Genomic DNA, 12881 nt, shown 5'->3' on the forward strand with positions numbered 1-12881 from the left:
GACACTGGCGTCTATTTGAAAGGATAGCATATCCCAAGTCCTTTAGTCACCTTTCATTGTACTACTTTCTCGTGGTGTGGTATGAAATGATGATGCTAAAAAGCGGGAATTTGAATAATTCTGGGAACAACGTCCTAGAACACCACAAAATTGCGATAAAATGAAGAGATGGGATGGAGTAGACTTTCAATCAATCAACGGTTCTATCATGTTCATCCAGTCAAGACATACAATGCACCGAACGGATAGGTGAATGTCGAACGATGAAGTGCAGTCGCTTAATCAAACGTTAGGGTTACCATATTTTTAAATCGGGAAAGCAGGACACTTTCAAATTTTCAAACTCGGAATTCTGGAGTAAAATCCGGAAAAAATGTAAAAATTTTGTCGACTGGCAAATAGGTCAACTTTCCCACTCCACTCCAGAAATACAGTTTTTCTTTCACACTTTAGGTTGGTTGACTAAAAAAAGGTAATTTTCGTTCGAACCACGAATTTCCTATTTATAGCGTCATTTATGCACATTTCACTTGAATCCATCTACTATCTTATTTAGGCGTCCTCGGAGGACATTTTCAAAAACCTGAAAAAGTAGGACAAATCCTAAAGGTGGACGTATGGTAACCCTACCAAACATCCACCCTGGCCTAATACCCGACGGAGCCGTGTTCGATCTTGATGTCTAGGCTTCCTTTAATCCAGCCATTCACATTTCACAATCTTTTACGTCTCGTGGAACCAACCCTTCTGCGGATATTTGAAACAGTTGCCGAGTCACTAGTAGTTTAGCAGTTCGATGTATGTTTGTAAGCCGCACGACGTTCCGTTGAAGGTATCTCAAATATTCGTCACTCGATGAAAAGTTTGTGGCGACTTATCAACTTCAATCATCTTGCAAAACGTGTGACTCGAGTCATCCCAAATATCAAGAGTGCTATATGTATAGGCTTACCATACGTCCCGCTTTAGGCGGGACAGTCCCGCTTTTTGACGTCTTGTCCCGGCGTCCCGACCAGTCAGCCAAACGTCCCGCTTTTTAAGGCCGGCGGGTATTTCGGAGTGAAAAACGGTTATTTGAGCTCTGAGCGGAAAGATGACCTTTTTTTTTTTTTTTTTTTTTAGTCAACCACCTAGCAATGCGGAGAGGAAAAGGGTAATTTTTTGAGCTCTGAGCGGAGAGAAGACCTTTTTTTTTAGTCAACCGATCAGAAAGTGGGATAAATTCACCGGTTTTTGAGAATCCTTCTCCGGTTTTGCAAGCCTAGGAAAAGTGTCCCCCTTTTAGATTTCCAAAATATGGTAAGCCTAGCTATATGTCCTCTTTCATCAATAAAAATTAACTGTCCTCTCCCGCAATACGACTATTCTGTTTGAATTGCTGTTTTTTAAAGCAATGTCTGTTGCAATGATATGTATATATCATTGGTTATTGTAACTTTTTGCCTGTAGCCGCACTAAACTTGACGCCAAGTATAAAGTGTCCTCTCTTGGGATTCTGAAAATGTAGTAGGCCTGAAATATATCTTGGTAATTCAAGAGTACTAGGAATCAATGTTATATATACCATTGCAAAGAAAAAAGCTTTTGGATTTGGAAAGGATTTGGATTTCAGAATAACGAAATCCACTACTTGTACACAGGGGGGCCTGCGCGGCGCCGTAGGGACTGGGTGTCAGCGACGACCGACGAGCGTTTACAAGCCTCAGGATTGCAGGGATAGTGTAGTAACTGTAGTGACGACTGACGACTGCTGACTGGACAGTGGGCACTGTGTCCGTCGCGCTGAGCGTGTAAAGCCAACCGGGACAATGGTCTGGTTATGGTTTTAGTCGACATTCACCACAGATTACCGTATAATATGCACCAGTTCATGGAGCACGGCACAGTTAGCATCCAACATGTATCTTTCAAATTCATTTGAGAAATACGATTGATTGTAATTTGGTATAGGTAGTAGTCCATGCCAAAGTTGAGAGTCATACCGATTTTATGGCAGGGGTTCTTAAAGTATAATTCACGAAAGGTACAAGTATATAACCCAGGTTGGAATCCCGGTACGCTTAGCGCAATATCTTTGGTGTGCCAAGACGGTTCTCGGCGTCACACCTGTGTGCAGTCAGTAGAATATTTGGTGTGCACGAGACGCCGATTCCATATTGGTATATAACATGTATATAATAGTATATATAACTTGCTTACCTTGTCCATATCCAAGGTCACGGGTTTGGCCTGTTCAAGACCGTAACTGGCGGTATTTGCCAGTTAAGCAATACTAATTTGAAATCGTCTGCGTCTTTTAGTTTGGTAGGTTTCGGCAATTTCGATATATTTTGACATAGCAGACAGAAGGTCATGAAATAACATGTAATGAAGTCATTATACCAATGGGTCTGCCCGAAGCTGTTTCATTATCATTTACTTCCCTTACATTTTCTAAGACACCTCACTCCGCTCTACCGGTAGATTGGATTGCATGAGCAGAGAGAAGATTAAAAATTGATAGCAATTCATATATGTGCAATACCCGATTATACTGACCGATTCAATCAGGAATTATAGAAAAGTTGGGTTTATCACCCTATGGGAGGCCCAAGACCAACGATTTGGGGGGCCTGACGAAGTTCTGTTTCGGTCCTGGGCCTGTACTGTTGAGTCTAGTACTATAGGCAATCGTTACTACTATAGGCTATGGCTAATAGGCTAATATGTCATGAAATAGTGTCAACCTAGATGTATAACACAAATTGGTTTGATTCATCTCACGATTTATCCAACATTCGTTTCTCTGGATAACACCGTCGGAGACCTTTGGGATGCTTTAGTGTAGAGTAGGGGTGTGCCGATGAGAGACTATGAGACATGGATATTTGAAGACCAACCCCTTTCGCGCTGTAGCACATAAATACATGAAGTTTCGGGCTACATACGGCTGCACCGCTGCAGTACGGTGTCAAAAAGATCGGCGGTGATAGAATCTTGTGCAAAAAGGACTGTATCGATATAGTTGTCACAACCTTGGATATTGATATGTCCGGTTGTCTAAATCAGTGGTTCTCAACCTTTTTCACCTCGCGGACCGGTAAAATTTCAAAAAAGGTCTGGCGGACCGGTGAACTTTCAAAATTGAAATGAAGCCAAAATGTGAAGTATGCAACCGTTTTCTGCAATTATATGGTGCTAGTGAGTGACATTTAGAGGATTTTGATCGTAATTAATTATATCTGTATCTGTATGATCGCATCCATGTGATTTTATGGTAGTGAGTCTTCCGAGTCGAGGTAAAATTGCCTTGCCCAGATAAACGTGCTACCGCCGAGAGTCGTTTACAGTCTTTCGTGCCGAAGGCGCCAATTCGAATAATATATTTATCTCTTTGATAATATCGAGAGAAGCGTTTCGAAGTCGAACCAAGCACCCTGTCGTGCTACAGCTTGCTCGTTGCCCACTGACTCCGTACGCAGGCTACTCTGGCAACTACGAATACAATGCGTGTCGCAGAAAAACACCATACAGCAGCTATACCAGCCATCCGCAAATCCGGGCCGAAAGAGCACTTCGTCAGCCCACCCCCACAAACGTTGGCCTTGGGCCCCCACCGGGCGATAAGCCAAACTTCTGGTGACTTCGCCCCTGACCCCACAGTTGGGTGGATGTTTTCACAAGTACTTGCGATCACATTCATTCTACTCATTGTAAGCAGAGAGTTCATGTCACTTGAACGCGCCATTGGACAAAATTTTCGATCATTCATGACTGAATCGGTTTTCTCGCTACCGAATTTATGGAACACCTTTCGGAGTCCTATGTTAGCTTAATCTTCAATATGTGTTGGTACGCCGTGGCGCGGTAATGGCTGACGTCAAAATGCCTATTTCTAGAAATTATGCGTATTTCTCGGAGAAGGGCACCTAATTAGCAAGACATTTGGTGACATTCGCAAAATAATTTTGTAACTTTTTCAAGCTCGGCCCCACTCCAATTGGGCGGTTTCGGGTGCCCCAGTCACACTCCGGCACAAAATGAACTAATCGAAAACGAATTGCACTGTTTAGCGATGATGCAGCTCGTATCTGTACTTGTCGCTCGCATGTCGCCAAATGACACGTCTTGAACTTTAAGTCACAACGAACATGTTTCCAGCCCTAATGTTACCTCGCGAAGTTCTGAATCAGTTTAAAATTGGATGTTTTATTTATTTTATCAATGGACAAGCCTTCAACCTTGCATCTGGAAATTAGGGCATAGAATTGTGATATACCTGGCGGACCGGTGGGAATGTCGTCGCGGACCGGCACCGGTCCGCGGACCGGCGGTTGAGAACCACTGGTCTAAATGGTCGACACCGGCGCAGGTCAATCCTTGCAATCTGGGTAGACCATAGTGCAAATTCAGTATAAATGCTACCCGTAGAGGAAAATAATGCACCCCAATTTGAAATCGAGTGCGACAGACATGCTTCATATAGCTACGTTGCGTACAAATGTTGTTTGTGCATTCTCTATATTATACATGCCCGTAAAAATGTAGCATGTAGTGTTGGGTAGGCCCTACTATATTAAAAATGCATTATTTTTTGATGTGCGGGGCTTGTGTCACGAGATGCTGCTAAACTCAGATTTGGGCCGCAGCCCGTTTAAGAACCATTGTTCTATGACCTTCCAAATGAAGTTGACTACTGCCAAACTCTAGAAATCCACTGATGTCATGAAGGAAATTATTTTGTAGATTCTGCTATGGAAAATATTCAAGCTGATGAAATCTGCTCCAAGATGTTTTATCCTGGACCAAATTTCTAAAATTATGACCATGTCTGGGCTAGTCCATATTGCTACTGACCATTGATAGGCCGAGATTGCGGAGTTGAGTACTTGTGAATACTTCAGAAGTGCTATCGTAATGATAGTAACATTTTTGATGTAATACTGTGACTAGTTTAATAAATGAATCTATGTAGCCTCAATGTAAGCCAAACAATTTGGCAATTTGATCATATATATGTCACACGACCACAGGGTTGTAATGACTCGACTTGAGTCATTTTCGCAAAATTCAGAAATCAATCTGTGTATTGACTCGAGACTGAGACGGCGAAGACCGACATTTCAGTGCAATTTCAAAGAATAGTAAAGTTACCACACTATTGGGATTTCGCCTATTGGCACTGCTGTTTGAAAATGTGACCAGAAACTGCTAAAAGTGAGAAAAATGGTATATCTTGAATGTGAACCATTCGATATCACCAAATAGAGTTATAAAAAGGGGGTTAACAAGACTTTGACTGGAACCTGAGCAGTCAACACAATCCCTTGGACTCGAACCTCTGATCGCTGACTTGGACTTGGACTTGACTCGGTGGTGAATTGAAAATGACTCCACTTGACTCGAGTCTAAATTATAAAAGTGAGATTGACTTGTGACTCGGTTACAACCCTGCATGATCATACCTCGGATTTTTTCAAAGTGGGCCTATGCGAATGATACTTCCATATATATTATTTAAACATGACTATTATTAGGGTCGAGGTCACTGTTCCCTTTAAGCTGCGCCCTCAAAGTTGAAAATCAGCTTTGTTATGAAAAATCGCAGCACATCAATACAAGGGATATCGACACCGCGTACACCGTACAGGCGTACTTCTGGGTTCGTCACTTATATTAATTATTAGGCAAGTAGGCTGCATTCTGTCCTTCTGTGTGGAAGATTCTTGCCAGCCCAGCCTTTATACTTGTGTAATGTGTATTCATCATGTCTATTATGATATCAAGCAGAACATTGAATAAAAGATTTATAGCTTCAATGGAAAAAATGTTCTGAAAATAACGTTGCTTTTCTTAGAAGCCTTGGGTATAAATATATACATTTATCTCATTTTGTAGCTCAAATTTTACTTTCATCTCTTCAATCATGACTCAGTCGATTGCTGAATATTTTGCCGGGAAGACAGTTGCTCTTACTGGCGGAACTGGATTTGTTGGGCAATGTGTTATCGAGAAATTACTCCGATCATGCCCTGATGTACGAAAAATATACGTTCTTGCGCGTTCCAGGAAGGGAGTTTGCCCAGAAGAAAGAGTCAAAAAGTTTGCATCAGAGGAGGTAAGCCTGTCGAAACGATTTTACATTTCCAGCTATCAATTTCTGAAGAAGGAGATGACTCTGGCACATAATGATAGTACTTATCTTACATATCTATAATACCATTTATGATGCATCTGTAGGATAACAGGCTTGCCTGCACTGAAACTCTGGTGATTTTGTAAGCGTATAAAGTATTGATGAACACCAATTAGACTCTATGTTCCTACATGCACTGTTCATTTATGATTGCTCAACATCTAGATAAAGTCATACCACTTAATTCTGTTGTAACTGTGAACATATCCTGCGATTGTATTGGATGAGTCGCAGTAACTTTTACTGACCCTATTCATAGATTTTTGACAAACTGCGTGAACAGCGGCCTGACTTCCTAAGCAAACTTCATGTGCTGAGCTGTGATTTGGAAAAAGAAAATTTGGGTCTCAGCGAAGAAGCCATAGATACCTTGGAAAATGAAGTGCAAATTTTTTACCATTCTGCTGCTACTTTACGTTTCAATGAACATTTAAGGTAATAGATTCGGATTGCCAGTATTGTCATATTCAAGATTATCGATGCTCGTGTTAGAGACTCGTGTTTTTAGGAAATAGTTCTAGAATTAAACCGTCATTCATTTTATTTTGTTTTAAAATCTGCCATTCCAATTGCCTGATTGAATTTGATTTGATGTCTCCATTTCTGTTCTTATCTATATATTTTCGTCCTGAATCTTTTCTCACTCTCTCTATTTTACGTGCATCCAACGAGCAAGCATTGTTGCGAATCTCTCGTAAGCTTCTCCACATTTATATTAACTAAATCTGTATTTTTTGTTTTGTTTAAATTTTTGGCTGTATTGAGTTTAATACAAGACTGATATGTAACGTTTGTCTAGTCGAAAAGCAGGTTGGGGCTGAGCCCACAAGATTCGTCATCTTTTCATAAACCTTTGAAGCTAGTCTGTCCCCAGTTTAAGAACCCCTGTCCTGTCGTGAACGGTTTCATTAATATTACATTTCTAACTAAGGTATGGCTTGATATAGATTCCGTGTCATTGCCATTAACTAACTTTGTATCCTATGTTCCAGGTCCAAGTGCATTTCTGGTTCTATTGTGTTACTGTTCTCAGAAAACAATAGCTCCATGCACTTTTCTTAACCCAATATATCTTATATATAGAAGCCTTTGTCACATAGTACGTTGAGTAAGTCCACTAATGGGACTAATTCCTGATTTCAATGGATATGATATCCAATTCGAAGTGTATTGTGTATAAGAGTGGAAGTGCAGCAGCTATATTGTTGAAATCTTTATCCTCATTATCAGAAATTGTATGTCGTCATATGTTGCGCAACTATACTATTGTTTTTTTAACTTTGAATTTCTCAATGTTTGATAAACTCTGTATGCACTGTGCACTTCTGGGTGTTTGTTCTTATCTGTGCCATGATTTGATAAATATTTGAAGTCCAATGATTGAATCATGTCGAGTACTTGACTAAGAGAATATCATACTTATTTCTGTTGCTGGTTGAAAGACTAGACTGACTTTCACATTTCAAGATATCTACTGTCACCCAAATTTTGATCTACTGTATAAAGGTAGTTTATGTATGTTATAAGCTTGGAGTCGAAGTTACATGTGATAAAATATCGCCTGTTGGTACTGTCAGGTTCCCTATGATCAAATATTTGTTCATAAAATCAATAAGCCTATTTCTAATTATTGCTGAATAATAGTGTCTTTGTGCCACTGCAACTATCATAATTCAACGCACTACTGTATAGGCAAAATTAAATGTGCTTCAATAGTCTCAATGTGATCAAACCTTAATGCATAATTTGTTCAGGTCTTAGCCCTGAGGACCTGTTACTGAATTGCATAACACTTGAATTGTCAATTACAAACATTACAGTAATAATATGCTTCTACCGAATACCTTCATTTAGTACCAAGACCCGTCACTGTGGGACTCCGCCACGCTTATTGTTAGAAAGTCACCCCCCCTCAAGATTCAAATCAGGATATCGCGGATTTCTCGTTGATCGATATATGATCTAACTCGGTGTTTGTCAAACCCCTAAACCACAAACCAGGTACCAAAAATTAACCCTGACTAAATGTATTTTGTTTATTACACCCATAAAATAGGTAGGCGCTTTGCTTTTTTATCTTGATCCAATTCATTGGCAGCACGATACCCGCTATGTTGTAGTCACAACTCTGTAGAAATTCCAGGACAGACACATTCAAGGAATAAAATCGTGCAAGGGATTTCCCTCCCAAAGTTGAGGTGCAGTACTTGAAACTTTAAGATCCTCATAGCATACGCATTCATAACTTCCCTATAATAGACATCGCTTTCAAACATACAAAAACATATATGTAGTCAGAACCCATTTCTGTACTAAGCTCAATATGGATAAATGTTAAGTTCACCCATCTCTTCGGCTACTAATTGCATATCCAGAGTACTTTCAGAAATTTACGATTACAATGAATTTTCAGTGTTCCAGTTCAGTATTCCATTGGAATACTATTCCAAGGCAGTTTTTATGCTCCAATCCTCTTCCATTTTATTCACTGTTTTGCTTTTCGGCAGGCTGGCATTTGTATTGAACACTCTTGCTGTCAAGCGTCTCCTGAAAATATGCAAGCGTATGAAGCGATTAGAAGTCTTAGTTCATCTATCGACAGGTAGGAATTGTAATATTGTAAGATTGTATGATCTAAACATGTATATGCTATTGGGAGCTTGAACTTAGTAGATCTATACCATCAATTAGCTTACTCCCATTGTGACCGGATGGAAATCGGAGAGTGTTACTATGAAACCAATCCAAAGTTTGAAGAAATCCAGCAAGCTGAAAAATGGATGAGTGATGAGATGATGACTAAGTTGACACCAGAAATTCTCGGGAAAAGGTCTGCATTTGCTACCTTCATGCACAATGCCGTTCCAAATTCATTCCCAATTTTTTTACCCAGACCCAACACCTACACTCTCACCAAGGCGATCGGAGAGGAGATTGTATTCAAGGAGAGCGGCGACTTGCCTGTCGTGATTTTAAGACCAAGCATTGTCGGCGCTGTTTGGAACGACCCTATTCCTGTAGGATTGTCTTAACCAGCACCTGCCAGCGATTTTCGGATTCGATTGCATGTATTTTCCGACAGGGATGGATTACCACGTTAAACGGACCAACCGGTGTGATTGTTGCTTGCGGAAAGGGAATTCTTCAAAATATGAGAGCAAAGGAGGGACTTGTTCTTGATGTCATACCTGTGGATTTTACGGCGAGCTGTGCGATAGCGGCCGCTTGGAAACGAGGGACAGAGTTTTTGCGGGATAAACACACTCCCGGGTTGACGGTTAATATCGGTGCATCTTTGAGCGATTACAGTGGTAATTTCATAAGTTGTTGGAATTTTTTGGAGACGGGATTGCCCAAAATTGCTACTTTTAGATTCGGCTGCTGAAAGTGACGCTAAAATCCGAACGGACATACCAGTGTACAACCTGACAACGGGGACTTACAATCCAAACGATTTGGACGCATGGCGTAAGCCTTGTTTTCCTATCAACGATATACGCGGAAAATATTAACGAGATATTTTATAACAGAAAAGAGCATGACCTATTGGTTCGACAGCTACCCATTCAACGGGGCGTTCAGAAAACCTTTCTTTCAACTAACCAATAACAAGTAAGTTCCTATTATTGCATGGTTGACATTTCTGGTTGGATATTGCTTTCAGGACTACATTCATTGTAATATATTCAACTTCAAGACTTCGTCTGCCCCTTATCAAGAGCTGGCAGCAATAACAAACATAAACGTGGATTCAAATGAAAATCAATTTGACATAGTATGAAGTAATAATGGAATTTTTAAAATTACGCAAGACAAAATCAGCTGTATCGGTAATTATGCAGTAAACAAAACAAAAACGTGTGATAATCAAATTATTATTCAAGTCACGGAAAAACTTTAAACAGACACATATCAGTACGGTATATTTTAGGATTTCCAATCGTTCGGGAGCAACCATCAGTAGTTTGAAGAATTACAATTATACCATAAAATCATTAAATATTTTTTCTCATTAAGATTGTAACCGAATTGAATTTTCAAAATATATATTTTTTTACTTCCTGCGTCTGGATAATTTTATTGTTATCCTTGCAAGTTGGTTGCATCTTGCATGCTCTGTGCTTGGAATAATTAAAATTTGTATTGATCTATATGCTGTTGGACTTATTCTTGTCAGCGTTATAAAGCACCTTGTAGCGTAGTTATGCAATTCATGTCATTTCCCCTGCATTAGGCTCTCCCTTGCTTTTCATGACTATAACAAACCAAAATTATCCGTCTCGCCTCGCTGCTTTCTTCTGTGCACATGATATTGTTTTTCTATTTCAGTTACACGCAGCGATTTTTGATGTTCATGTACCATTATTTACCCGCGTACATTTTCGATATATTTCTGCGGATGATGGGGCGAAGACCACGGTATTGACTTGCATTCCTGTCTATTTCGTATTATGATAGATACATTGAGCTTTGAGCAGAATAATTTTCGCAATTTCAGGCTCACACGGCTGACGAAAAAGGTGGATTCTGCGCTCGATGTGTTGCAATACTTTTTAAACAATACCTTCAGATGGGAGAATCGCAATATGATGGCTCTGTTGCAACACATGTCCGCAAAAGACAGAGAGGTAACCAATTGAGATTCATCATTCCTGTAATGAGCAGGCAGCAGAAACAAAAGGCCTTTTGCATTGATGAATCTCACCGATATATCTTGGCACTATGTTAGGGCCGAGTGTAACAGTTTCTGATCTCAGGGTTCACAACGTCCCTGACCGTCACTAATGAAAGGGTTTTAATTTCTCTATAAATTATTATATTAATATGTGTCTGTGAATGAGTAGCTAATAGCAGAGGTAATCGGTGTAGCTTTGTAACCATTGTAGTAGAAAGATCACATTGCAAGCTGGATATCTTGTTCCTAAATCTACTTCTAAGTTTACGAAGTACATCAAGAAAGTAATAATTTTGACTTCCGAACCGATTAGGGCAACTTGAATCATTAGTGTTAGAGACTGGACTCGAGTATTTGCAAATACCGTTTTCTGCTGACGCCCTGGAATCAACACTACAATTATATTTCCACACCTTTCTTTCATACAATTTGGTATTGTTGTCATTCATCTGTCTGAATTGCTCAAATATTGAGAAAGCAACATTTTTGTGCTGCGTTAACTCGCTTTTGCTAAACTGAGCTTATCTAGAGCATTTTAACGAATCTGATTTTGTGGCAGTGGCATTGACTTTTAATTGGTGCGCTTCCAGACTTTTGATTTTGACCCGAGAAACATCGACTGGCATGATTACATGAAGTTATTCACACTTGGCACTAGGAAGCATATACTGAAGGACGATCCCGAAAGCTACCCGGCCGCCAGAAGACATCTGAAATTGTAAAAAATATTTTCCAACTACGGGTGTGCTATTGCATTATTTCAATTGTGCTGTCTATTACAGATTGAGAATGATCAGCTACCTGTTTCACTCGATCACTTTTTTGGTGGTTTGGAGACTCCTTGTGGCTCCGACCGGAATCGCTCAGAACTTGTGGCGTTTAGTGGTGTCTCTATGCTTCAAATTTCTTAAATTCTTCCAAATCTCTAGCACTTTGCATAGAGGTAGCTTTTTTGGATCTTAAAATTTATTCCGACTGTACTAGCTACTACTATACTAGCTGCCTTTTCGATGTAGTGGTAATTTAGTGACTGTGAACCGGCATGTGGTGTTGCAATCATGTGAAGTTATTTTGATTGTGTATTTTAATGTGCTATGGTCATCATCCATTGAATGCAGATTCGATACATACTTTACCTCTTTAGTATTCCAAATTATGTTGACTATTCGATTTCACTAACCTCGCAAGGAATATTGTGATAGTATGCTGCGTTTTGACTTTACTGGCAGTGTTGGCATGAGTTACCGAGGTTCTTCACCGGAAGTTTATTTTATATGATTGTTGATAGTGCTTCAATCTATTATGATAGGGATGGGAAAGCAATAGTATTGTCTTAGTAGCAGTTGTTACTGAATGTTCCACAGCCTTACTGCACATCGACGTCTCTTTCGCAAAAATTTTGTGACTATGTCATGTATACTTCTATGCGAATAGGCCACTTTTTCCAACTTGAATTTTATGCAAGTCTTGCACACAGATAGCCAGAGGTGTCGAGAAAAGTACTTCTTTTGTCAAGTAGGTTGCCTTGACTTGAAATGTATTTATGTTCTAATTAGATAATTTTATCACATATACGTTTCAAGCTAAATTATTCATTGATAGGTGATATTCCAACTCGCGCTTTGCGATTTCTGAATTGACTATTTGTTTATAACTAGTAGTTGGATTTGGCCGGTTTGTGAAATTTTATGAGATAAGCGAACCGGTTATCATCACTTTAGAGACAAAAACCGACTGACAAAAAGTGGGAATTTGATCACTGTATATAACTAGCCAGAAGAGATCGGAAAGATAAATTTTCTCATTTCCTGATTATTCTCTTTGCGGCCCGCCTTGGAAATCGTTGATTCATGAACTGCAGTCTTTACTGGCGATATTTTGTTCACCTGCAAATATAGCTGGTGTGTGATTCGTAGGTAGGATTTTAGACTAATTAGGATTACTAGAACTATTGATTTGTACATAACCACGATGCAATATATATGCTGTAATTATTGATATTGAGCTGCCTATTGCTGCCTTGTATGTGTC

At 39.7% G+C, this 12881-nt stretch overlaps 1 protein-coding gene across 2 annotated transcripts; it reads left to right on the forward strand.

The window, feature by feature from the left end:
- Window positions 1-5821: 5821 nt before the first annotated feature.
- LOC145433577 (fatty acyl-CoA reductase 1-like) lies at window positions 5822-12850 on the forward strand. Of its 2 annotated transcripts, XM_080310709.1 has the most exons (12): window positions 5823-6097; window positions 6435-6610; window positions 8683-8777; window positions 8867-9005; window positions 9069-9192; window positions 9258-9486; window positions 9548-9643; window positions 9706-9787; window positions 10505-10594; window positions 10674-10803; window positions 11441-11568; window positions 11633-12850. In XM_080310709.1, the coding sequence occupies exons 1-12, from the start codon at window positions 5906-5908 to the stop codon at window positions 11811-11813; spliced, it is 1662 nt and encodes a 553-aa protein (XP_080166835.1). In that variant the 5' UTR covers window positions 5823-5905; the 3' UTR covers window positions 11814-12850. The 2 variants fall into 2 exon arrangements, with proteins under 2 accessions (XP_080166836.1, XP_080166835.1); XM_080310710.1 differs by lacking the exon at window positions 10505-10594 and having other exon boundaries at window positions 5822-6097.
- The last annotated feature ends 31 nt before the right edge of the window (window positions 12851-12881 follow it).

This window comes from Botryllus schlosseri, chromosome 2, assembly GCF_051294905.1.
Source record: "Botryllus schlosseri isolate E-star chromosome 2, Bs_hap1, whole genome shotgun sequence".
Taxonomy (NCBI): domain Eukaryota; kingdom Metazoa; phylum Chordata; class Ascidiacea; order Stolidobranchia; family Styelidae; genus Botryllus; species Botryllus schlosseri.

What these genes read in the sequence shown, in the direction of transcription:
- LOC145433577 (XM_080310709.1), top strand. Translation starts at nt 5,906, where the DNA reads ATGACTCAGTCGATTGCTGAATATTTTGCCGGGAAGACAGTTGCTCTT. An exon ending in CGTTTCAATGAACATTTAAG is followed by an intron (nt 6,611 to 8,682) that starts GTAATAGATTCG and finishes GCTTTTCGGCAG; the next exon opens with GCTGGCATTTGTATTGAACA. An exon ending in TTTCAACTAACCAATAACAA is followed by an intron (nt 9,788 to 10,504) that starts GTAAGTTCCTAT and finishes TTTCTATTTCAG; the next exon opens with TTACACGCAGCGATTTTTGA.